The sequence below is a fragment of the Chrysochloris asiatica genome, unplaced genomic scaffold (genome assembly GCF_000296735.1).
Source record: "Chrysochloris asiatica unplaced genomic scaffold, ChrAsi1.0 scaffold00008, whole genome shotgun sequence".
NCBI classification, from domain to species: Eukaryota; Metazoa; Chordata; class Mammalia; order Afrosoricida; family Chrysochloridae; genus Chrysochloris; species Chrysochloris asiatica.
The window spans coordinates 29579163-29606001 of record NW_006408526.1 but is presented as its reverse complement, the minus strand read 5'-3'; the positions used below and the strand labels follow the sequence as shown (position 1 = coordinate 29606001).

At 42.5% G+C, this 26839-nt stretch overlaps 1 protein-coding gene across 1 annotated transcript in view; it reads right to left on the bottom strand.

The window, feature by feature from the left end:
• CEP164 (centrosomal protein 164kDa) overlaps positions 1–15935 on the bottom strand; it is an 83442-nt gene extending 67507 nt beyond the window's left edge. Inside the window, exons 1-2 of the mRNA XM_006833981.1 lie at positions 15839–15935; positions 6447–6558 (exon numbers count right to left, since the gene is read on the bottom strand). Of these exons, the coding sequence (XP_006834044.1) occupies positions 6447–6558; positions 15839–15920 (194 nt within the window). The 5' untranslated portion in view covers positions 15921–15935. The remainder of the gene's footprint in view (positions 1–6446; positions 6559–15838) is intronic.
• Between the last annotated feature and the right edge of the window lie 10904 nt (positions 15936–26839).

The window sequence follows — 26839 nt, the reverse complement described above, 5'->3', positions numbered from 1 at the left end:
GAAACAAATTATATGAATTGTTGAATATGAAACTGATAATGTGCCCTGTAAACTTTCACTCAATCCACAATAAAAACCTTAAATTAATAAATAAATGTATAAATCTGCACACAAGAAAATTCTATGACTGTAACATAGTCCACAAAGACAATGTTCTTTGGTGAGTACTTCTTACTTTGGTGAGCAGCAACTGGGATCTTAAAAGCTCATGAGCAGCCATCTAAGATGCAACTATTGGTTTCTCTCTGTCTAGAAGAAAGAAGAATGATGAAAACTGGAGACACTTGGAAACAAGTAGTACAGTGGACTAATGTGCCAGGTGAACAACAGTCTCCAAGACACTGTGACCAGAAAGAACTACATAGTGCCCAGCTACCACTACCAACTGCTCTGAAAGGGCTCACAGTAGAAGGTCCTGGATAGAGTAGGAGAACATGTGGAACAAAACTCAAAATCATAAAAAGGACCAGACATACAGGTCAGATAGAGACCGGCAGAACCTTAGACTATGACCCTTGGTCACCTTTCAGGTCTGGAACTGAACTCACCCCCATGGCTCAGTTTTCAGCCAAGCAATAGACAGATAGCTAGATAGACAGATAGGAGATACAACACTAGTAAGCTATGCATACCATAGAATGGTCAACCATTCGAGATCAAATGGGCAGCATTTACCTCAGGACAGAATTCAGAATGGTGGTTAAAGGAGGCGGAATGGACACAAGAAACACAGGGAGGAAGTGGAGTAAGTGCTGTTACATTGAGGGGACAGGAATCAAGATAAAATGAAATGTATGATTTGTTGACTGTAAAACTCTGTAAACCTTTGGGTGTTGGTGGGGAGGCAATACACTAGAAGGGGGAAGGGAATGGAAGAACAACGCGGATGGGAGAACAGTTAGACAGGTTTGCATGGGCTAAGTGTGGCAGAGGTAAATAATGATATATGCACAACCTTGAAACAACTGGACTCTGGGATACAGGGATTGAGGCATGATTTGAATGGGTAAAAGAGGAGAAATAATGTTAAGATGCTTGGCTGTCTTTTGAATCTTGGTTTCCCTCACCTACTATTGTTAAAATAGACTCTTGAGGGGGAGAGACAGGAATAGCCAGAAACATCACCATAGAAAGCTTATAAGTCCATTTTCAGCTTATACCTGATTGAAATACCTAAAATAGGGCTAGAACTTGCCCAGTGAAGGCGGCTTCCTGCGGAGCCTTTGCATTGCATATGAACATAGGTGTAATCCTCATCCAAAACATTTAGAGGTGGGAAATTTCCACTGAAAGGACAAGCAGACCAGCCTGGAACAGCTAGAAGAAACAGAAGATACTTCTTGAAAGAAAGACCAGCAGGAAAAATCAAAATAAAAAAACCAATTAACGGCAGTCTGAATGACTACTACAAGAACAAGCAAGTTGTTCACCCAGGAGCAATCAAGGTAAGTGGTCAGGTCCCCTCAGGGCAAAACCTCCATCCAAGACTAAGATTCAAGGCATGTGGTCCTGCTGCTGACCACACTGATCACCGAATAAGGGGAAGTGGGGGGAAAACAGCAATGAAGTTGTGATCTAAGTCTGACCACGTTCAATAGACTCTTGTCAACCTGGGTTGAGACATGGTTGGCCAGCAGTATGGCAAGATCTGGGGACTCCTGGGCCCAGGGACAGGGACATGGCCACAGAGGAATAGAGCGGAGCGTGAAGGGTCTGGCTGTTATGAAGTGAGGGGAGATGCACAAGGACACCCATACTTGCAGATAGTACCCATCTGACCTGGCTTCAATGGCTGGATGACCAGAACTCAACTAGAAGAAGAAAGAAGAGGAAAAAAAGAGTAATCCGCTACAATTTGATGAACTTGACCTATGCTTGTGGATGTAGTAGCTTAAAAGAGGGAACAAATCTTTACAGCGAGGATCATTCCCACCTCCTCAGTACACAGGGTTGACAGGGATGGGCAACTTAGACATTGGCTACCCAAAATGGGGGGCTACAAAGGCACGAAGTGACTGGCTTACAAGCTTTCAAGAGGGAGCCTAATTTCAGAGGGTATGGGGGGAAGGTAGAATCGTCACTGAGTGGTTTCCAACCTGTCTGGACGGGGCTGGTGAAAGGAGATGTAGATAAAATTCTTGTGGTTCAATAGTGAATAATTGCTATCAGGACTGATTGTGAGTTTTGCAAAGGTAAAGGTAGACATTTTGTAACAAAAGGAAGGGAGTGGCTGACCTTGCAGTCCAGGAGTGGAGGACCCTGGGACCATCAAGGGAGAAGAGCAGAGTGCTGGACCCTATCCAGAGAAGCAGCGACGCCAGAGATGGAGGTAGAGACATGGAGAGATGGAGTGGTTGGGGACTCTGGACTCTGGGAGAGAGAGGGGCTGTGTGCTGACAGCCAGGGGGCAGGCTTGTGGGGTATACCCTTTGGCTGTTTGATGATACATGCAGGGAACTGAAATTGCAATGAAACAAAATAAGACAGGATGAATGTAAAGCTAATGTTCTCCCATGTAAACTATCACATAATTCACAATAAAAACTTAGGTAGAATTTGAGAATTTAAATTTCACATGGAAGAGTAAAGGACCAAGAATTACCAAGATAATTTAAAGAATATATAGGAAGCACTTGCCCTATCAATGCTAGCGCTTATTACATAGCTATGAAGGAGAATAATGAAAGTGCCATGGACTGCCAAAAGAACAAACAGACCTGTGTTAGAAGTGCAGCCAGAGTGCTCCCTGGAGGCCAGGATGGCCAAACTTTGTCTATCATACTTCGGACATATTGTCAGGAGGAAATCAGTCACTGGAAAAGGATATCATGTTTAGTAAAGTGGAGGGTCAGAGAAAAAGAGGAAGACCCCCAGCAAGATGGATTGGCAGAGTGACAGCATCAATGTGCTCAAGCGTGGTAACAATTGGGAGGTTGACCTAGGACCAGGCAGTGTTTCCTTCTGCTGTGCATAGGGTCACTAAGAGTCGGTACCGACTAGATGGCACCTAACAACAACAACATGGTGATTAAGAGTGAACCTAAGAAACTAGAAAAAGATGAACAAATTAAATCTAAAATACAAAGGAACAAAGGAAATATTAAAGATCAGAGTAGAAATCAAGGAAATAGAAAAAAAGAGAAAAGCAAATAAAGCATAACCGGTTCTTTGAGAAGATTAACAGAATTTATAAATCTCTAGCCAGAGTAATCAGAAAAAGAAAAGAGAAATTACAAATTACCAATATCAAGAATGAGCTAGGTTATATAACCACAGATATCTGATAAAACAATACTATCTCCAAGCTTAATGTTATGCCAACAAATTCAACAACTTAGAAGCTACTAAAACTCATTGAAAAATTGCCTCAATACCCTAATATCTATTAAAAAAATGGGATTTGTAGTTTAAAATATGCTCACAAAGAAAACTCCAGATCCAGATGGCTTCACTGGCAAATTCTACCAAACATTTAAGGAAGAAATGTCCATTCTGTATAAGCCATTCTAGAAAATTGATTAAATTCCTCAATTAATAGTGACTATCCTTGGGAAAGGGAGTTAAGGGTAAAAGAGGACAGTATATGTAAGGTCTAATGACTTCTTTTTAAAAGTGAAAAACAAAAACAATCCATGCTCTCTCCTTACAAGACAAGAAAGTGTTAGTCACCACTAGCGTGTACTCAAAGACAGCTGGCACAGAGCCTGGTACCAACACGGTTCCTTCCTTCCATCAAGATGGGTCTTGGAAACAAAGCAGAAACTACCATCCTACAAACACAACCAGAAGTCTTCGGCATCAGGGATACATACTGTGTGCAGTACTGGCAGATTTACTGTAAGAAAGATGTCAGGATAATGGAGAAGGTCCAAGGAAAGGCAGCTAAAAAGATCAAGAAAACAGGGAGACTGCCATGTGAGGAAAAGCTAAAGGGATTAGGATTCTTCAGCTGAGAAGAGCAAGGCTCTAACTGCAGTCATTTTGAAGTGTGGCCAAAGTAATAATAGTATGAGTCAAGAGAATTACACCTTGTACAAAAATTGCACATATCAGCCAAAGAGGGGCCCCTCTAAGACACTGGGAGACAAGTTTGTGATAAACACAGGGAAATTCCACTTCTAGCACTCATTTCAGTGATAAGTTGAAACGAGCTCTTGTTGTTATTGTTTGTTAAGTGCTGTTGAGTCAGTTCTGAGTCATAGCAACCCTGTATAGGGTTTCCGAGGACCAACTGGTGAGCTTGAACCGCCGACCTTGCAGTCCAGTGCATTAACTTACCCGCAGTGCCACACCAGGACCCTACATACATGAAGAGAAAGCAGGATATTAGAGGAGATGCGACAGAGACAACAGTAGCACCATAACTGGGATACCAGGCAGTGCAAAGGAAAAGGAAGAAGACAACAACCCTGAGACCAGAACTAGACGGTGACTGGTCACCACGACTAACTGCTCTGAAAGGGATCCTATTAGATCGCAAGGTCCTGGATACAGTGGGAGAAAAATGTGGAACAAGCCTCAAAATCATAAAAAAAATTCAAAGCAAGGCCAGGCTTCAGGTCAGATAGAGACTGATGGAACCCCAGGGACAATGGTCCTCAGTCCCCCTTCAGGTCTGGAAATGAACTCAGCCCTGTGGCTCAATTTTCAGCCACACAGACAAGTCTACAGGAGGAATGGAGTCCTGGTGTGACGCTGTGGGTTAATGCACTGGACTGCAAAGTCATATGAACTGCAAGGTTGGTGGTTCAACTTCACCAGCTGCTCCTTGGAAACCCTATACAGGGTTGCTATGGGTCGGAACTGACTCGACAGCACTTAACAACAACAACACAGGAGGAACAGTAACACTAGGGATAAGAAAGATAAGAAAGGAGGAGGAATGGAAACAGGAAATACAGGGAGGAAGTGGGGTAAATTATAAGCATTGCAATCAGTAACATGAAACAAAATGTGTAGTAACTGCTGAATGGAAAACTGATCTTCTCAGTAAACCTTCACCCAATTCACATTAGAAAGTTTAAAAACACAGATAAAAAAGAAAGGAGACAGGAATAGCAACCACAAATGCTTTTTGCTCTCCCAGTCTGAGTTTCATCACCATAAACTTCTTTCCTTGAGACAACTTGAGAGTGTCTCTGTTCCTTGGATTCCAAAGAGTTCTAACTAATACTGAACATAGAACAAATTCATAAACATGGACTTATTTATTAGAGATTGAATTGTGTCCCATCCCCCAACCCCTTGTCACCAAAGAAAAATGCTGGAATCCTGAGTATTTGGGAATGGGTTTTTGTTATGTTAATGTGACCATACCTTTATAGGGTGTGTCCTAAACCTAATAACTTTTGAACTATAAAACAAGCAGATGAGACACAGAGGCAAATGTATACTGGGGAAGATAGTAGCCATGTGAGGATGGTCTACAGGTCAAGAACCCAGGAATGCCCAGGCTATCTACAAAGAGGCATAGACACGGCCAGGACACTGATTTGGACTTTCAGCTTTCAGAACTGTAAGAAGATAAATTTCTTTTTTTTAAGATATCCACTTGTGGAATTTGTGTTACAACAGCACTAGTTACTAAGACACTATTCGTGAATTCGTTACACAAACTCTAGGACAGCAAAGCTAGAGTAGGTCACCAAAGGAGAAAGAAACTCTTTGTCTTCATAAACTTACCACAAACCTCTGAAGTACCAGCATTCATCTGGACATACTAAAGAGGTATAGGGTATAGGTACAGGGTCACTATGAGCCAGCATTGACTCAATGGCAGTGGGTTAAAGAAGTATAGCTGTCATTCTCAACATCAAAATGCAAAGAATAATGACACCTCCTGAGCATGACCCAGGACAGCAGATCCTTTGACTCTAGATACATGTACTGTGGCTGTGTGCTGTGGAGTTGGTTCTGACTCATAGCAACCCTGTACAGGGTTTTTGAGGCTGTAAATCTTTACAGGAGCAGAACGCCTCATCTTTCTCCTGTGGAACAGCTGGTAGTTTCGAACTGCTGACCTTGCCGTTCGTAGCCCAATTCGTAACCACTACACTACCAGAGCTCCTAGATACAGGTACTAAACCCCATTATAACCCAACACCAAACCAGTCACCGTAGAATCAATGTGAACTCAGGGTGACCCCACTATGTCAGACTGCATCACTAGGCCTACCTTCCAAGGTACTGCTAGGTAGACTTGAAACTCCAACCTTTCTATTACCAGCCAAGGAATTAATCATTTTCACCAAAAGGACCCTTAAATCAGCCTATGCTCAGGCCCAAAGCTTCAGATAGCCTAGCAAAGAAATGGCACGTTGCTGTCCCTGATTCTGTGCAGGACAGACTAGGAGAAGGTGACCTGTTAAAGCTGCGTTCCAATGTCAGGTTCCCAAGGCCTCTCACAAGTCAAGTCAGTGAGCCATCCACATCTGGTGCTGACTTACCATGGTTTCCACTCCACGGGCAGTGGGGCTACAATACCCTCCCGTGCCAACCACATCAATTCTGGTTCCTTGATGGGATCAATACCAATCTCTCTGGCAAATTCAAGAATTTCTGTATGGAGAGGCAAAAGGGTGGGGAAGGTAAGAAAGATGGAAGGCGATTGGAAAAACAAAACTCACAACAGACTTTTTCTACTTTGATTTTACTTTCTAAATTTTCTTTCATGAACAGGTATGATTTCTCTTAATATAAACCATAAGCACATATAACTTTTCCCTTAAATCACAGTTTATAAATGATACACCTGAATCAAAGCATGCCATTGTTATACTCCAAGAAAATATATGAAGCCTAGTATAAGAAAGATATAAGTAAGATGAAGATGTCAATGTAGCAAGGGTCTCAGAAGAACTTCAAGAGCCACAGCCAGAGCTCTCTAAGATGAGGACAGCAGTACCACAGGACATAAACTCTTCCAAGATTTGCAAAATCACTAATTACTCACTCAGCAAGCATGTCTTAAACTGTAGATGACTAAGCCTTGGGGAACCTTACAAACACACAGAGTTCAGAGTAGTATCTGCTACAATAGAAATGTGAACTATGAGCTAAGGGGGTAGAAAGAAGGCGGTGGTTTACCATAAAAGTTGTTGTTGATGTTAGATGCCGCTGAGTCTATTCCGACTCATAGCAACCCTGTACACAACAGAATGAAACACTGCCCAGTCCTCTTTGCTCCCAGCAAGCAAGGCTGTATCATCTACGTATCGCGGGTTGTTAATGAGTCTTCCTCCAATTCTGATGCCACGTTCTTCTTTACCTAATCTAGCTTCTCAGATTATTTGCTCAGCATACAGATTGAACATGGTGAAAGAATACACCTTTCTTGATTTTCAATCATTCAGTAGGTCTTTGTTCTGTTTCAACAACTGTCTCTTGATCCATATATGTACAGGTTCTTCATGAACATAAGTAAATGATCAGGAACACCCATTCTTCACAATGCTATCCATAGCTTGTCATGATCCACACAGTTGAAAGCCTTTGCATAGTCAATAGAGCACAAGAAATATCTTTCTGGTATTCTCTTTCAGCCAAGATCCACCTGATGTCAGCAATGAGATCCCTCTTTCCAAATCCTCTTCTGAATATGCCTTGAATTTCTGACAGCTGCCTGTCGATGTACTCTTGCAGTCGTTTTTAAATTGTTTTCAACAAATGTTTACTTGCATACGATAGTAATGATATTGTTTAATGATTTCACATTCCCTTGGTTCACCTCTCTTTGGAATGAGCACAAATGTGAATATCTCCTAATCAGTTGGCCAAGTAGCTGTCTTCTAAATTTCTTGGCACAGATTAGTGAATGTTCCAGTGCTGCATTAGTTTGTTGAAAGATTTCAATCTGTATTCCACCCATTCCTGGAGTCTTGTTTTTCAACAATGCCTTCAGTGCTGCTTAGACTTCTTCCATTAGTACCATTGGCTCTTGATCACATCTAGCTCTCGAAATGAATGAACACTGACCATTTCTTTTTGGTATAGTGACTATGTATTCCTTACATCTTCATTTGATGATTTCTGATAATTCAATATTTTTTGCCCATAGAATCGTTTAATATTGCAAGTTGAGGCTTGAATTTTCTTCAGCTTTTTTCAACTTGAGAAATGCTGAACATGTTCTTCCCTTTGGGTTTTCTAACTACAGGTCTTTGCATTTGTTGTTTGTTGTCAGGTGCCATCGAGTCGGAACCGACTCATAGCAACCCTATGCACAGCAGAACAAAACAATGTCCGATCCTGGGTCAATCTCACTACCGCTGCCACACTTGAGTCCATCAATGATGCCACCTGGCTGATCCATCTCGTTGGGGGTCTTCCTCTTTTTCTCTGACCCTCCACCTGACCCAGCATGACATTCTTCTCCAACGATTGTTTCCTCCGGACAATATGTCCAAAATAGGACAGACGAAGCTTAGCCATCCTGGCTTCCAAGGAGCACTCTGGCTGCACTTCTTCCAAAACAGATCTATTGGTTCTTTTGGCAGTCCATGGCACTTTCAGTACTCTCCTCCAACACCACAACTCAAAGGCATCAATTCTTCTATGATCTTCCTCATTCACTGTCCAGCTTTCGCATCCATATGAGGCTATTGAAAACACAATGGCCTTGGTCAGGCTTACCTTAGTCCTCAAGCTGACATCTCTGCTCTTCAACACTTTAAAAAGTTCCTGTGCAGCAGATTTGCCCAGTGCAATACATCGTCTGATCTCTTGACTGCTGCTTCCACGAGTGTTGATAGTTGATCCAAGAAGAATGAAGTCCTTGACAACTTCAATCTTTTCTCCTTTGATAAGAATGTTGTTTATTGGTCTTTGCATATTTCATTATAATACTTGACTTTGTCTTCTCAAGCTGCCCTCTGGAATTTTCTTTTAAACTCTTTTGCTTCCTTATTTCTTCCATTCACCTTTTCATCTCTGCATTGGAGAGCAAATTTCAGTCTGTTCTGACATCCATTTTAGTTTTTTCTTTCTTTCCTGATTTTCCCTTTCTTCACATACAATATTCTTGATGTCATAACACAACTCTTCTGTTGTTTGGTCATTTGTGTCTAATGCATCAAATCTGTTCTTGAAATGATCTCTAAATTCAGGTAGGGTATGTTCAAGGTCACATTGACTTTCATGGACTTGTTTTAATTTTCTTCAGCTTCAACCTGAACTTACATTTGAACAATTGATGGTCTGTTCCACAGTCTTCCCCTGGCCTTGCGTTGGCTGATGATATTGAGGTTTTTCTACTGTCTTTTCCCACAGATATAATTAATTTGATTCCTATGTATTCCATCTGGTAAGGTTCATGTGTATGTTGTTTTAAAAAGATATTTGCAGTGAATAAATCATTAGTCTTGCAAAATTATATCAAAATTCTATCCAGCATTATTTCTATCACCAAGGCTATATTATCCAATTACTGATCCTTCCTGTGTCTCCAACCTTCATATTCCAATCACCAGTAATTATTAATACATCTTGATTACATATCTGATCAATTTTAAACTAAAGTAGTTGGCAGAATTCTTCAATTTCATCACCATTGACTTTAGCGGTTGGTGAGTAAATCTGAGTAATAGTGGCATTAACTGGTTTTTCTGGTGGGTGTATGGTTATTATCCTATCACAGACAGCATTATGCTTCAAGATGGATCTTGACATGTTCTTTGTGATGATGAACAGAATGACATTCCTCTTGAATTTGTCAGCTTGAGGACTAAGGTACGCCTGACCCAGGCCATTGTGTTTTCAATAGCCTCATATGGATGCGAAAGCTGGACAGTGAATAAGGAAGATCGTAGAAGAATTGATGCCTTTGAGTTGTGGTGTTGGAGGAGAATACTGAAAGTGCCGTGGACTGCCAAAAGAACCAATAGATCTGTTTTGGAAGAAGTGCAGCCAGAGTGCTCCTTGGAGGCCAAGATGGCTAAGCTTCGTATCTCCTACTTTGGACACATTGTCTGGAGAGAACAGTCGCTGCAGAAGGATGTCATGCTGGGTCAGGTGGAGGGTCAGAGAAAAAGAGGAAGACCCCCCAACGAGATGGATCAGCCAGGTGGCATCATTGATGGTGTCAAGTGTGGCAGCGGTAGTGAGGTTGGCCCAGGACCGGACATTGTTTCGTTCTGCTGTGCATGGGGTTGCTATGAGTCGGTTCCGACTCGATGGCACCTGACAACAACAACAATGTCTAGGATACTGATGTTTATGCGTTCTATTTCATTACTGACAACTTCCAATTTTCCTAGATTCAAACTTTGTACATTCCATGTTTTGATAACTAATGTCTGCAGCTGTTTCACCTCATTTTGAATTGTGCCCATCAGCAAATGAAGGTCCCGAAAGGTTTACTCTATTCACATCAGTATGGGCAACTCTAATTTGAGGAGGCAGCTCTTCCACAGTTATATTTTGAGTGCCTACCAACCTAAGGGGCTCATCTTCTGGCACTAATCAGACAATACTCCACTGCTATTCATAAGGGTTTCAGTGGCTAAATACTCAGAAGTAGTTCATCTCTCTTTCTTCATAGTCTGTCTTAGTTTAGAAGTTCTCTGCTGAAACCTATTCCCCATGGGTGACCCTGACTGCTGGTTTTTAAAAACTAAAATGGCTTCCAGAATCACAGAGGCATGCAAGCCACCACAGTATGACAAACTGACAGATGAGTGGTGGCACCAGGAGAGTGGGAAAGAAAAAACCTTTCTTCAAGGTACCATGGCTGGCCAGAGATGAATTGATAGCACTGATTTCACAAATATTTTTGAGCACCTCCCATATGCCAGGCACTTTGAATGGCCTTGAATAAGAGAAAGATGGTCACTATCCTTATGGAGATTGCATTTTAGCAGTAAAGACTGCCAATAAAGAAGTAAATAGATAAATAAACAAGAATTGAAACTTTTAATGAAAGTAAACGAGTGTTATGAATTGTGTCTCCCCAAAATATATGTTGTAAATCCTAACTCCTATACCTGTGAGAATGGGCTTTGTTGTATTAATAAGATAGTATTAGTGTACGGTATGTCCTGGTATATAGCATTGTAGGATAAGCACTGGACTAAATAGTAGGTTTGAATCGCAAGGTCAGTGGTTCAAACTCACCAACTGCTCCTTGGAAACCCTATACAGGGTCGCTATGAGTTGGAAATGACTCCACCTTACCTAACAACAACAACAACATCTTAATATGAGACCCTGTGACACAGCGGTATCCCATCAGCCACTCTGTGAGAAACAGATTGGCAGTCTGCTTCTAAAAAGATTACAGCCTTCTAAACGTTGTGGGGCAGTTCTGGTCACAATGAGTTGAAAGCAACTCAACTGTAGTGGATTTGGGGTTTGGTGTCTTGAGCCCATCTCTTTTGAAATCTAAAAGACTGAACAAGCCAAGAGAGAAAGCAGAGACGGAGGACAAGAGATGCCAAGATACCAAGCTACATGAAGATTACGCAGGAGCTGAAGTTCAAAAAGACCAGGGCCTACCTCCAGAGACAACAGAGAGAGAAAGCTTTCCCCTAGAGCTGATACCCTGAATTCAGACTTGTAGCCTCCTAAACTAGAGAAAACAAATTTCTGCTCATTAAAGCTACCCACCTAGTCACTTTGGGCTCTTAATGCCTATAGATCAACAGGCAAAGAAAGGAGTTACTGTGTTGGCTGGTGTGACTGATCCTGTTACCAAGGGGAATTCAGATTGCTACATCAGGGAGGTAAAGAAGAGCATTCTGTAACACAGGAGATTCCTTAGGATATCTCTTAGTACTGCCATACCCTGTGATTAAAATCAATGAAAGTTACAGCAATCCAATTCTGACATGAGTACTAATGGCCCAGATCCTTCAGGAATGAAGGTTTGGATCAGTCCACCAGGCAAAGAACCATGACCAGCTGTGGTACTTGCTGAGGGCAAAGGGAATGCAAAATGGGTGGTGGAAGTAGACAGTGCTAGGAACCAGGTATGACCACAGGAACAAGAATTGTTAATTGCTGATAGAATCTCTTCCTTGTATGTGTGCATCAAATATTTTTGTTTTCCTCACAAATAAAATATACAATGTAAATAAAGCTAGTGAAATTTTCAGTGGTGTGTCCATTGTATCATGTTACATACAGGTATGACTTATAATTGTCTTTATTAGAGATTATGTATGGTTTAAGAAAATGTTTGCAATTGCCAAATGGACAAGGGGTGGACTGTAATGGTTAAGGTTGTGTATCAACTTGGTGGGGCTATGATTCTCAATGGTCAGGCAGCTATGATGCAGTCATCTCTCCCCACCCCCCACCCCTGCCCCTACCCCCAATGAGATCGACTATGAGCAGCCAATCAGTTGAAAGAGAGCTTCTTCAGGGGTGTGCCCTGATTCCCATATATATGGACACTGCGGCAAAGCTCTCATGCTTTGTGCTTGATCAGCATCCTGCATGACTCATCATCATCTGACCTCCAGGTCTTTGGACTTGAGCCAGTGGCTGCATTTCCTACAATCTTAGGACGTTAGGCCCACAAAGCAGCAGAAACCTCCAGAATCACATCTGACCCACAGACTTGGGACTTGATATAACCTTGAAGAGAGAGTATGAGTGAGCCCTAGGAACTGATGATCTCAAGATCAGCAGGTCAGATAACAGGTTGCTGGTTCATGGGCTGTGGAGGCTGATGAATCCAAGATTGGTAAGTAAGATGGTAGGGTACTGAATTGGCTCCAACTCACAGCAACCCTATAAGGGTTTCTGAGGAGCGGCTGGTGGGTTTGAACTGCCAACCTTGTGATGAGCAGTCTAGTGCTTATCCAACAACACCACATCAGAACTCCATATGTATATGTATACACATGCATATATTATTGTTAAGTGCTATCTAATCTGTTCCAACTCACAGTGACCCTGCATAGGGTTTCTGAGGAGCAGCGGGTGGTTCTGAACCTTCAACCTTGCGGTTAGCAGTACAGTGCTTATCCTACAACACTACCAGGATTCCAAAGATAGATTGATATATACACAGATAGATATAAGTGTGTGTGTGTGTGTGTGTGTGTGTGTGTGTGTGTGTGTGTATAGCGCCAGACTGCAAAGCCATTTAAACTGCAAGGTCAGTGGTTCAAGCTCACCAGCTGCTCCTTGGAAACCCTATACAGGGTCAACAGCACTTAACAACAACAACATCTCTATATATACAGCCTATGATTTCTTGACTGCTGCTTCCATGAGTGTTGATGGTTGATGTGAGCAGAATGAAGTCTTGGACAGCGTCAAACTTTTCTCCATTTATCTTGATGCTAATTTTTCAGTTGTGAGGATTTTTGTTTTCTTTACATTGAAATACAACCCATATTGTGGTCTTTGTGGTCTTTGATCTTCATCACTGAGTATTTTAAGTTGTCTTCACTTTCAGCAAACAAGATTGTATCATCTGCATATCGCAGGTTGTTAATGAGTCTTCCTCTAATCCTGATGTCATGTTCCCCTTCATAAAATATGGCTTCTCAAATTACTTGCTTGGCATACAGACTTGAATAAGTATGGTAAAAGAATACAACCCTGGTGCACACTTTCCTTAATTTAAAGTATTCCCAGTTTGAACAACTGCCTCTTGGTCTGTGTACAGGTTCCTCAGGAGTACAATTAAGTGTTCCAAAATACTCATACTTCACAATATTGTCCAAAGCTTGTCTTGATCCATACAATCGAGAGGTTTTATATAATCAATAAAGCACAGGTAAGCATCTTTCTGGTATTCTCTGCTTTCAGCCAAGATCCATCTGACATCAGCAATGATATCTCATTCCATGTCCTTGTCTGTCTGTATATGTGTGTGTATATATGTGTGTGTGTGTATATATATATTGTTATATTGTTGTTGTTAGTGCCATTGAGTGGGTTCCAACTCATAGAGACCCTGTATAGGGTTTCTGAGAAGCAGCTGGTTAATTTGAACAGTCAATCTTGCAGTTCAAACTGACCTTGTGGTCCAGTACTTATCCTACAGCACCACACCAGGACTCCATGTGTGTGTGTGTGTGTGTGTGTAGGCTTCACTGGTTATATTCTCTAAAAAGCCTAGCCTAAGACACCCCAAAATACTAACAGTTGCCTCATAGTCACTTCTCCTCAGAATTGGACAAGGTGATCCTTTTTTTTTTTAATCTTAAAGATTTTGAGGAGATAAAACAAATATGATAGCCAAGAAAACTTTTAAAAAGAAGTGCAATAAAGTTTTCATTCTATTATATATTAAATTAAGGAGACCAGGTGGCACAGTAAGTTAAGCACTGGGTTGTTAACCCAAAGATTGGTGATTGAAACCCACTAGCCACTCCATGGGAGAAAGATGAGGCACTCTGCTTCCGTAAAGACTGACAACCACTAAAATCATGGGGAGCAGTTCTACTCTGTCCTACAGGGTCACTGTGAGTCCAAATTAGCTTGACAGCAATGGGTTACATATTAAAGTGCATTTGAGAGCATGGTGACACTAGTGTATGAATAGACAGGCCAAGAGAAAGTAGACCAGAATACACTCAGGTGACATTCAGATCAGTGAGAAAAAGATGAAATATTCCTTTAATGGAACAGAAACAACTAATAGACATTTGGAAAAAAAGAGAATGAGATGTATACTCCTATAACATACATAGCAGAGAAGGCAGTGGCAAGCAGCTAGAACCCAGTCAAGTGCCCCTGAAGAATCCACAGTGGGAGTTGTCAAGTCGCGGGTCTCACAGATCACTGCACCCAGAAGCCCAGCACCCCATGGACACAGGTGTTTGCACAAGGTCCAAATCATACAATATCCTATTTCCATGGATGTTAAACAATGCGGACGTGTAATGGAGTTGCTAGCAGGGTTGAAAAGATTAATACATGTAAAGTTCTTAGAACAGTGCCTGGCACATAGTAACAATCAATAAATTATGTTATCATTACTGTTATTAATACTTTAATTGTTGTTTTTAAAATATGCTTTAGTTTATTCTTCAGAAATTAGGCTTTCAATTAGCCTCAGGACAAACTCTATTTTATGATATCCTTTACTATATTTTCATTCAAAGCAAATCACTGATTTAATTTAGGAGTGATCAAACTTTTTCTATAAAAGACAAAGTAGTAAATATTTTAGGCTTTGTGGATCATAGGGTTACTATAGCATCAAAGCAGCTATTGTTGATGTTGTTAAGTGCTGTCAAGTTGGTTGCAACCCTGTATAGGATTTCCGGGGAGTAGCTTGTGAGCTTGAACTGCAGACCTTGTATTTCAAACCAACTCTGTAGTCCAGCACATTAACCCACAGCACCACACCAGAACTCCAAAGCAGCTATCGATCAGGCATAAACAAATGAGTATGGCTACTCTTCAATAAAATTTTATTTATAAAAACAGACAACAGGTCAGATTAGGCCCACAGGCTATATATAGTTTGCCAACCTCTGATCTGACCCAAATATACTAAGCAAAACTACAGAAAAGGTTGAAGTGCATGAACCATCCTTTGCACAGGAAGTACAAAAATAACACTGTCCCTACCTTCAAAGAACACCAGTCTCCAGATTACAAATGTCTGATTTACAAATGCCTTCTGATGTTATGTAAATCTGTCCTTAATGACTGAACCAGCCCCAACTCAAAACAAATTTTTCATCACCATCACCTTCATTGCTGCATGTGCAGTTTTTAAATCACTGAAAAGGTTCCAAGTCTTTTCTTGTACTAAAGTTAAGAACTGTATGCTCTGGTTCCAACTTACTTACTCAATTTAAAGGATACACTTAGGGAATGATCTCCTTTGGAATCTGGACACTACCTGTGTTACAATACACCACAGGCTTCTTACCTTGCTCACTGGGAATGTAGGTCTCATCATAATCTTCCTCCAGAACCAGCTGGTCTCCTATGCGGATGGGTCGGCCAGCCATGTTTGGTCCAGGTTCAAACACCTGGATCCCAGATACCTACAACCAAGGAAAAGATCAGTGACCCAGCTTAGAAAGGAAAAATTGGATCTGGCTCATGGAGCACCTGAATCAGATCAGACTCCTCCGCAAGCCAAATGAGCCTGAGGCTCCCCAGGAGCTGAGGGTATTCCAGGGTGGACCAGGAGTTCAACATTCAGACCTTAAAAGCTTGCAGCCCGGGAAAGCTCTCTAAGGGGAACCTCTCACAGGCTTGCTAAACACTCAGCCAATCACAAAAAAAACCCAAAAGAAAAGAAAGAATGAACTTTCTATAAAGATAAAGCCCTATGACACCAAACTAAGAAGTAGCATATATACCCCCACCCAGTGGCATACCACTGTGCAAAGTCGCACTGTCTCAACCAAACCAATGGCTGCAGAGTCCATTCTGACTCATGTTGGCCCTACAGAACACAGGAGAACTGACTCACAGGATTTCCAATGCTGAGTCCTGATGTGGCATTGTGGATTAATGCACCAGACTGCAAAGCTGTTTGAACTGCAAGGTCCGAGGTTCAAGCTCATCAGCTGCTCCTCAGAAACCCTATACAGGGTCGCTAAGGGTCGGAACCAACTCGACGGCACTTAACAACAACAATCTTTACAAGGAGTCCTGGTGTAGCACTGCAGGATAAGCACTTGACCATAAGGTTGGTTTGAACCACAAGGTTGGTGGTTCAAACTCACCAGCCACTCCTGAGAAACTCTATACAGGGTCGCTATGAGTCAGAACCGACTCGACAACACTTAACAACAACAACAATCTTTACAAAGAGGACTTGAAATACTTACTGAAGAGCAAAGGCTATAGCCGTTAGTAGGGGTTATACCACAATATAAAGAAAACAAAGATTCTCACAACTGGACCAATAAATAACACCATGACAAATGTAGAAAAGGTTGAAGTTCTCAAGGATTTCATTTTACTTGGGACCACAATCAATGCTCCAAGGTATTGAATGACGTCCTGCGTTGGGTAAATGTGCTGCAAAAAAATCTTTAAAGCATTAAAAGAGCAAAGATGTCTCTTTGAAGACTAACGTGAGCCTCATATGCATGTGAAAGCTGGACAACTAACACAGAAGACCAGAGACGAACTGATACACTTGAGTTATGGTATTGACAAAGAATGCTGAATGGACTGGAGAAGAATGAACAAACATGTCTTGGATGAAGTACCAGCAGAATGCTCTTTAGAAGCCAGGATGGTGTGACTTTGTCTCACACACTTTGAACTCATTACCAGGAGGGACCAGTCCCTAGAAAAGGACATCATATTTAGCAAAGAGTTGTTGTTATTAAGTGCTGTCAAGTCAGTTTCGACTCATAATGACCCTGTATAGGGTTTCTGAGGAGCAGCTGGTGAGTTTGAATCACCTACCTTGTGGTTCAACCCGACCTTGTGGTACAATGCATTACCCTACAGTGCCACAGTGTGTAGGGCCAGCAAAAAAAGAAAAGACCTCAAGGAAATGGATCCACACAGTGGCTGCAACAATGGCCTTAAACAAATCAATTGCACAGAGCCTGGGCAGCATTTCATTCTGTTGTGCATAGGGGCATTCTAAGTCAGAATCAACTCAACTGCACCTAACAAACACAACAATCTTTATGGAAGCCACCAGGACACCTTACTGTCTCAACAGTCATTCCTACTTACATTCCACAACATCTTCAGGGAGCTTATAGCTCAGTGGAAGTAACACCCACAATTTCAACTGTAGCAGAAAGGAAAAGAGCCTCTTGCTCTGGGCTACTAAGATAAAACCCAAACCAAACTCATTGGCAAGTCAATTTCGACTCACAGGCCTCCACAAGACAAAGTAGAAATTGCCCCCATTGGGTTTCTAAGGCTGCAGGTTTTACGGAGGTGTCGTCCTGGTATGGCGCTGTACGGTATAACTGAAAGGTTGGCAGTTCAAACATACCAGCCACTCCTTAGAAACTCGATACAGGGTTGCTATGAGTTGGAACCAACTCTGCAGCACTTAACAACCATTTTTATGGAAGTAGCCTGCCACATCTTTCTCCCAGAGTAGTTGGTGGGTTTGAACCATCTATCTTTCAATTACATAGCCCAGCATTTATCCACTGTGCGAGCAGCGCTCCCGCTACGATGACAGGAATCATAAATCCCCCCTGAAGGGAGGAAGGCAGGCTATGTCAAGGTGCTGGGGACTGAAGGCTAACAAAAATTCAGACAGCAGAGAAAGGTGTTCTAGAGAGAGGGAACATCATGTGTAGATCGGCCAGGTGTCTGAGAACAGCGCACATGGCAGAAGCTGGGGTGGCAAGCCAGGTCAGAGTCTGGGCATGAAGAGCCCTGAAGACCATGCTAAAGGACCTGTAGCACTGAGGAGTGTGAGGGCTCTGGTGAAGGAACATGACCCAGGCTGGCCTTGCTTTGGGACGAGCACTCTGATAGGACTGGGGAAATGAGAGACTAGGGTCAGAGAAACCACTAGAAGATTGTCGCCCAGGGGAAAGATGATGAGGCCTTACTTAAACTAGGACAGAAGCTGTGGGAATGGAGAAGGGCAGATATGAGAGACACTGGGACGCCAGACTTCATAGGACCAAGATGTGGGGCTAAAGAGTAGAAAGGAGTCCAACTTGAGTCCAAGGTTTCTAGCTCCAAGGATGAGGCATTGCCAAATCCCGAACTGACAAGCTGGTGCTGTTCTAGACTGCTCCTCCCTCCTCACCTCTACTCCTACAACTATGTCAGGCTCTGTGGGTCACGCCAGCCTTTCCCCACAGCGGCTCCCACACTGAAGCCCAATGAGGCAGAGACAAAGCCACTCTGGGAATGGCTGCTATGACTGACTAGCCCTGCTCAGAGACCCTCTCCCAACTGAGGAGTAATCCAGCAGGTCTTGAGCACTCCTGTACCCACTTCTTCAGCTGTCACTCTGCCACCTGGAACAGTAAACATGAAAAGCTCTTCAAAGAGAAGTGAGCAGGAAAACTATCATCAAAAAGGTCGAGGCCTGGTCTGTACTGACTACTCAGCAAACAGCTGGATCTTATGACTCCATACCTGTTCCAAGATATCTACAAAGGGATCCTTGACAAATAACAAAAGATGTATCTATAAAAGATTCAAACTGTGGCACTCTCTGCACTCTGATGGGAAATGGACATGTCCTGCCTTGGGCCTCTGTTCCCTGTGTCAGTCCACTGGACTCCAAAGGAACTAACCAGACTCGGTCCCCTCATGTTCCTGTCATGACACCTCCAAACAGTAAAACTTCCCATCTCAGGAAGAAAGACCAAAGGGAGAAGGTTTCTTCTCTGCAGTAAATAAGCTGAAGAGGGAATCTGCTCCCCTCCCTAGGAAGATTCACCCAGATAGACCGCTGGTGTCATGCTCAAGTCTCCATAACTAAAGTCAGGGATGAGTAGGGCCAACCTACTCTGAAAAGGGCCAACCATTGACTCTGAAAAGTAGACACAAAAGGGCCCAAGCCTTTAGATGTGGTCCACAGGAGTCACCTGACTCTTTAATCCTCTTAGTTAGGAAGGGGAGAGAAACAGAAAGGAAAAGGATTCATGCACGGAGACAGAGGAATCAACAGTGGCCTGAACAGCACAGTCTTGTGGCTATTATTTAACCCAATAGTCATTTATCAAGCACAAGTTCTAGTCAAGGCATTGCATTAACTACTTCAGAGCATTTCAGAAATTCTGCATTGAGAAGTGTCTCCTATCCCTACACTTGGCCCATCTCCAGAAAGCATGAAACAAGTGATATTTCTGTCCTAATGGCAAAAACAAACAAAAAAATGTCATGCAAATCTTCTGTCAGAAAAAAATCAAAATGTGAGTAAACCATGTTGTTGTTAAGTATCGTGGAGTCGGTTACAACTCATAGTGACCCTGCTCAGGGTTTCCGAGGCTGTAAATCTTTACGGCAGCAGAAATCTTTATCCTTCTCCTATAGAGCGGCTGGTCGTTTTGACTGCCGACCTTGTGGTTAGCAGCCCAGTGCTTACCCTACAGCGCCACCAGTGCTCCTACTATATGTATAGTTGGTAGTGGCGGTGGTGGTAACGCTGTCAAGTCATAGCTAGTCTGGATAGGGATTCCCAGGAGTGGCTGGTAAGTTTGAACTGCTGACCTTGCGGTCCAGTGCATTGTCCTGCAGTGCCACACCAGGACTCCATATACATTCGACCTTTCCCCTACTGCTTCCTCCAGAAAATGTTTTCATTTCTCTAGTGAACATTTCTTTATAATCTTTAACATATACATAGTTAAGGTTCCTGAAAATGTATTTCTTCCACCCTGTTGTTGTTGTTGTTGTCAGGTGCCATCGAGAGCGACCCCATGCACAGCAGAACAAAACAATGCCCGATCCTGGGGCAACCTCACTACCGCCGCCACACTTGACGCCATCAATGATGTCACCTGGCTGATCCATCTCGTTGGGGGTCTTCCTCTTTTTCTCTGACCCTCCACCTTACCCAGCATGACATCCTTCTCCAGTGACTGTTCTCTCCTGACAATATGTCCAAAGTAGGAGAGACGAAGCTTAGCCATCTTGGCCTCCAAGGAGCACTCTGGCTGCACTTCTTCCAAAACAGATCTATTGGTTCTTTTGGCAGTCCATGGCACTTTTAGTATTCTCCTCTAACACCACAACTCAAAGGCATCAATTCTTCTACGATCTTCCTTATTCACTGTCCAGCTTTCGCATCCATATGAGGTTATTGAAAATACCATGGCTTGGGTCAGGTGCACCTTAGTCCTCAAGCTGACCTCTCTGCTCTTCAATACTTTAAAAAGTTCCTGTGCAGCAGATTTGCCCAATGCAAACGTCGTCTGATCTCTTGACTGCTGCTTCCGCGAGTGTTGATAGTTGATCCAAGAAGAATGAAGTCCTTGACAACCTCAATCTCTTCTCCTACTCCACCCTACTCCAACAATTATAAGAAATGGTCACTAAAGAAATGAAAACATTTTCTGGAAGAAGCACTGAGGAAACAGTAGAAGACTTCAGAGTTGATGATGTTGTGGTGATGGGCCGAGGTTTGGAGACACCTTAGCACTGAATCCCAGCTCTGCCACTTACTAGCTAGATAACCTTGGGCAAAGTAGGGATACCAATACTAGGTCAAAGGATTGAGAACACTAAATGATTCAATGTAAAGTGTTTAAAGGAGTCCTGTGGGCTAAAGCATGGGGCTGCAAGGTCGGTTTGAACCACAAGGCTGGTAGTTCAAACTCACCAGCCTCTCCTTGGAAACTCAATAAAGGGTCGCTATGAGTCAGAACCGACTCGACAGCACTTAACAACGACACAAAGTATTTAAAACATAACAGGATCCTAATAACCGACTCCATGGCACATAACAACAACAACAACAATAATAAATGTTAGTTTTTGTTATTATTACTATTCATATATTTAAATGGCTTATTCTATATTGCTCAAGAGAACAAATCCAGTACCAAGGAAAGTAAATTAAGGTCATTCAAACATTCAAAAACCACTTATTGAATCTTTACCAAGGGTGAGGCACTGCTATGTATGAATGCTAGAAACCTGATCACACATGGTCCTAAACTCTGCCTAGTTGGGAAGTCAAACATGTAAACACATGAGTACAAGTGGGTTAAGCTCACTAAAGTACATAACAGAAAACACCAAAGGTAAGAGCAACTAAATTTCCTTTGGAAAATCAAGGGAAGCATTGGAAAGGACCACTAAAATGGTTCTTGAAAGGATAAGCTGTAGCTCACCCAGACCCGGTGAATAAGGGAATTTAAGACTATGGTGGGTTCAGGGAGTTAATTCTGACAACAAAAGCATATCTTCTCTGAACGCATCCATTTTCCAGATACTGTACTAACTGCTTTCTATACTCCCATATCATCTCCTCTCCTCCCCTCAAACACACTGTGAGGTAGATATTGCTATCCCCATTTTTCAAATAAGAATATGGAGGGTTAGCAAGATTTAAAAAATTAAAGTTGCCCACCATTTTACAACTTAGCCAATGCCACAGTAGAACATGCACAGACTCTTTTCTCTCTGACTCCTGAGTCAGAGCTATTAACCACTCTGATATGCAAAGGGCAGTGGGAAAAGTGGTGGCGGAGAGATCTACAATAGAAGGCAATGAACATATCATAAAGGGCTTGGAAGAACTCTGGCTGTATCCCATACATGAAGAGGAGGCATTGGAGGATTTCAGGAAGAAAACCAACATGATCACATCTGTATTTTAGAAAGATGATTCTGACAGCCGCTTAAGAACCAATTAGAGGAAGTCACAAACAGAAGTAGAGAGACCATTTAGGAAGTTATGGGACAGCCTGAGCAAGAAATTATGAACCACTTCATGGCTGTGAGAATAGAAAAGAGGAGTCAAGATTCTAGGAGTATTAGAAGGCAGAATAGCGGGGCTTGGTTTCTAGAGCAAGTGAAGGAAAGGGAGGAGGGAAATCAGAGCACTTTGTCAGTATCTTGTGATTATCTGTTCACTTCTATGCCTTGCCCAACTGGTAGCCCAATCTGCAGCCTAGAATTCAGAACATGCTCAACAAATGTTATATTCGATGAAGTCCAAGTGTATGTAGACTTACTTAGCTGACTAAGTGAACGCTGAAGTCTTTCCCTACGATACGAAATAAAGGAGGAGAAGCAGACTTGAAGGGCCAGAGAAAGTTGGGAAGGCATCGTTAAACATGGTGAGGAAGCAAGTCTGGGCTAGAGATGCAGTTCGGCGCGCCACCACTAAGTAACTGAAACGCTGGGTCAAAAGCACTCCGGGGAGTGTGGTGAGGAGCCTGCAAAGACCACTCAGAGGAGTGAATTAGAACCATGAGACAGGGGGTCGTGAAAGCCACGTGAGGAGAGCGTTTCCTGACAGAGAAGGTAAATCTTTTAATCACTGCAAGAAAAGATGAAACTTTTTAACTTCCCTAAATGGCCAAAAGATGGCATAAGGTTGGGTCACCTCTAGATTAGAATATAGGAAAGATTTACAGAAACGTATCCAAGCAAAATTCATTATTCCAGGCCTTACATACTAACTGGGAATAGGGTAAATCAACGAGGGCCCTCAACAAGTTCACAAACGTTGCCCAGTGGCTTCTATCACTCACGCACTGGCTCGCTGTTCAATCAATCACCCGCCAGCACCTCCAGCTCAGGTGCCCCTCCCGCCCACCCAAGAGCCAGACCAGGAGAAATTTTTAATAGATGTACACTCACTCGGCCGCTCCCTTTTCGCTTCTTCCCTCGGTTCCCACCCACACTCAAGCACATAACGCTCGCTGGCACACAAGGGTGCCCTTACCTATCCCGCTTCCCTCCTTCCCCGCCACCGAACCCATCCCTCAAGTAGGTCCTCACCTGGCTCCCACTTCTGGAGGTTCAGGGCAACGGCTCCCGCCTCTGCGCAGCTCTCCAGCACCACCCCGGCTCCCCGCTTCCAGGGACGCCGGGGTGTTGCCCTGCAGCGGCCAACAACCACTTCCGGAAGGAGTACCAACCTAGCAACTGACAGTCCCGCCTCTAGTCGAAGGCAATAGGTAGCTGAGTGTGAGGCGTGGCAGTGGATTGGTTAGCTATCCCGTCGGATCACACAGGAATGGCGCTCGTTTCTCGATGCACGATGGGAAATGTAGTTCAAGAGGACCCATTTGTGTGTCCTGCCTAGGGTTAAAGGATCTCTGGTAGCACAGTGGTTACGAGTTGGGCTGTTAAACCCAAGGTCAGCAGTTCCAAACTACCAGTCGTTCTGTGGGAGAAAGATGAGGCTTTCTGCCTTCGTAAAGTTTTACAGCCTCGGAAACCCTATGCAGGCTCGCTATGAGTCCAACCGACTCCACAGCACACCACCACCACCATTAGCACCGCCTGGGATTAAGTTGTTATTATTACCCTGAATTTAAATAAGGAAATTTCTTCCAGAGCTACAATGGGGCATTCAAAGTATTTATAGTACTAAAGAATGTTCACCGAAGAAAAACACCTGGTTGAAAAACTCTAACAGAAGGAAAGTTTATTGTGGAAATAAGAGCACAATTTAAATGGGGAAATTCACAATATGATCTCGGAAGCTATTCATTTACAGAGCATCGGTAAAGAGTTACAGCGTTGGAAATTCTACAGAGCCGTTCACTCTATCCTATAAGACCTCCATGTGTAGGAATCAACTCTACATTAGGGGGTTTGGCTTTGATTTTATAAAGGTTAAAGGCCACAAACAAGGACATTGAAAGGTATCAAGATTGGTTGGTATTTACAGAAATGTTTACAAAGACTTTTCATTGGTAACTGCAGATAAAATGCAGAGGAAAATTGCAGAAGGTAGCACAGTGGTTAAAACGCTTAGTAACTAATTGAAAGGTAAGTGGTTGAAACCCATCATGCTTCAATAGAGAAAGAAGCTGTGGTGTGATGCAGCGGTCTGCTTCCATAAAGATTTACAGTCTTGGAAATTCTATGGAGCCAGTTCTATTCCATCCTTTCTATAGCGTTGCTGTGAGTTGGAATCCATTCGGAGAGCAATAAATTTGGGGTATTTTAGGCTTTGTCTATTTGTAAAATCCTTGGGATTTTGTCAAAAAAATAAAATAATAGTTGTACTACATACATCTCCATAGCTGCAAGGGTATCTCCATCTTTGTGATACACCTGCAGGCATAGTTTCTGAGGATTGACAAAGTGGAGGTAACGTCTGAAAATCAGTCAAGTTAACAAAATGGAATCAGGCCTTCACTTCAGCTGGAAGCCTCAGTCAAGTCAAGTGTCAACATTTTAGAGTCCTCTTGGTCATTACTGCATTTTACTCAAGAGTTTTCATAGAAATTCACTGATCACTATTACCAAAGTGTCTTCTTCTACATGAACTTTGTTTCCTTGTGTTAATAAATGAATTATTAGATGTGTTATTAAATTTGGAATAGGTTTTTACAATGCCAGACCCCTATCATTAAAGGGTAGTGTGATAGTTACCATTTTATGCCAATTTAACTAGGCCAGGATTCTCAGTGGTTTGGCAGTTAGAATGTAGTAATTCTCCATGATTAGATCTGCTATGAGCAGCCAACCAATTTAAAGGAATTAAGTGTGGCCTGCTTCCCGTATATTGGACACTCAGGCAAAGCATGCTTGCTCTCTGCTAGGTCTGGATCTTGTATCTGGCTTGTCCTCTGACCTCTGGTTCTTTGGACTTGAGCCAGTGGCCTGCTGTATTACTTGCCAATTCTGAAAGTTGTCAGCAGGATCTTCCTACCTACAGGACCTGCCTGCCTACCTGCCATTTGACCTGCTGATCTTGGTTCATGGGCCCTATAACTACCTGAATCAGAAGCCTCCAGTCTAACATCTGACCCACAGACTTGGGACTTGCCCACATCTGTAACTGTGTGAGCCATTTTCTTGATATAAACCTCTCGTTACATTTACGTATATATAAAATACATTCATTTCGCTTCTCTAGAGAAGTCAGACTAATACAGGTAGCCAGGCACCAACTTTATTCTTCACCATGTCAAGCATGAGCTTCTGTGATCTTCGTGGCAAGGGAATGACTTAAAAAAGACCAAATTTGAAGGAACAACTTGACAAAGGCAGAATTTTTAGCTAAAGTGTGAGGTCTAACTCTTCTGAACATGATGTTCTCTTAAAATACATAAGGTGTTGAATTGCAAGGGAAGTACTTGATTGATTACAAAGACTCAACATACATTTTACAAAACATTTGATTAGCACACAAGTAGTACAGCAGCAATCAGTAAAATTAAACCTGTTTGTAGTATGAATGAAAAAAAATTTATGTCATTGGGTTTCCAACTGAAAATGTCTAAGAAGTCAGCCTTGTTTTACTTTTCCACTATTATTTATCCAGGGACAAGAAGAGATTGTTAATAATGACAAATAACTACTCCTTGCTGAGCCAGAAAAAAAAAACCAAGAAGTATTCTGCTGTTTAAGACTATTTTCGTGAAAAGTATCAAATATTTGGTGCTCAGGGACAGGATAGCAAAGTAGGCAGACATGCTGAGCAGACTGTCAGCAACAAGGACATGGTTGACCAAGTGAAATGATACAGATGGTGTTCCTGGAACCCTACTCTTCAAAGGATAAGACAGAGAGCCTGGACTGAGTACTAACTGGAAGAGGAAGCTGAACAGGAAAAGCAAAAGTGAAGAAAAACAGGCAGGCTCCCAGCTGGCCTGGGACAGGGCAATCATGTTGAGCTTTTGTCAGTGGCTGTCCATTTATAGCAGCCTGCACACACAGGACATGGCTGGGGGTTGGTGGCAAGGGAGGTGCAGTTCTCCCTTACTCCAGGTGCCCTCCTGGTAGTTGAGGGTATGGCCATTACCTGACCTTTCCAACACAGTGGCCAGTGGTACCCACTTCTATGCAGTCTCTGCTTTGCCTGGGGTTGGGTAACTGGCATACCAACTACAAGTCTAGAGGTACAGAAACCCACCTTGAACTATGCTACACAAACAGTGACCAGAGCTCTGTGATCACACACTAATAACTCTATTAGTTACACCAGGAAAGACAGGTAGTGAGTGCCTAAGAATACATCAACATACAATCACCAATTAAATAGAAATACAATGGCACCACTATATCTCAGAGAAAACAGGCAATTTCAGCTCACTTGAAGAATCAAGACTGAGTGCCTCAAATAACTGACCAAACTACAGAGTCAGAAAATATAACACCAGAAATGATATTGTAACTGCCTGATAAGAAATCTAAAAGAGTGGTATTTAGGTACCTTCAGCAGATTAATAGAATGAATGAGAAAACTGCAGATGAATTCAAGGAAAGTACAGACAAAACTTTAGAAGAATTCAGGCAAAACAGTACAAGAACAAATTAATAAAATAAATGAAAATTT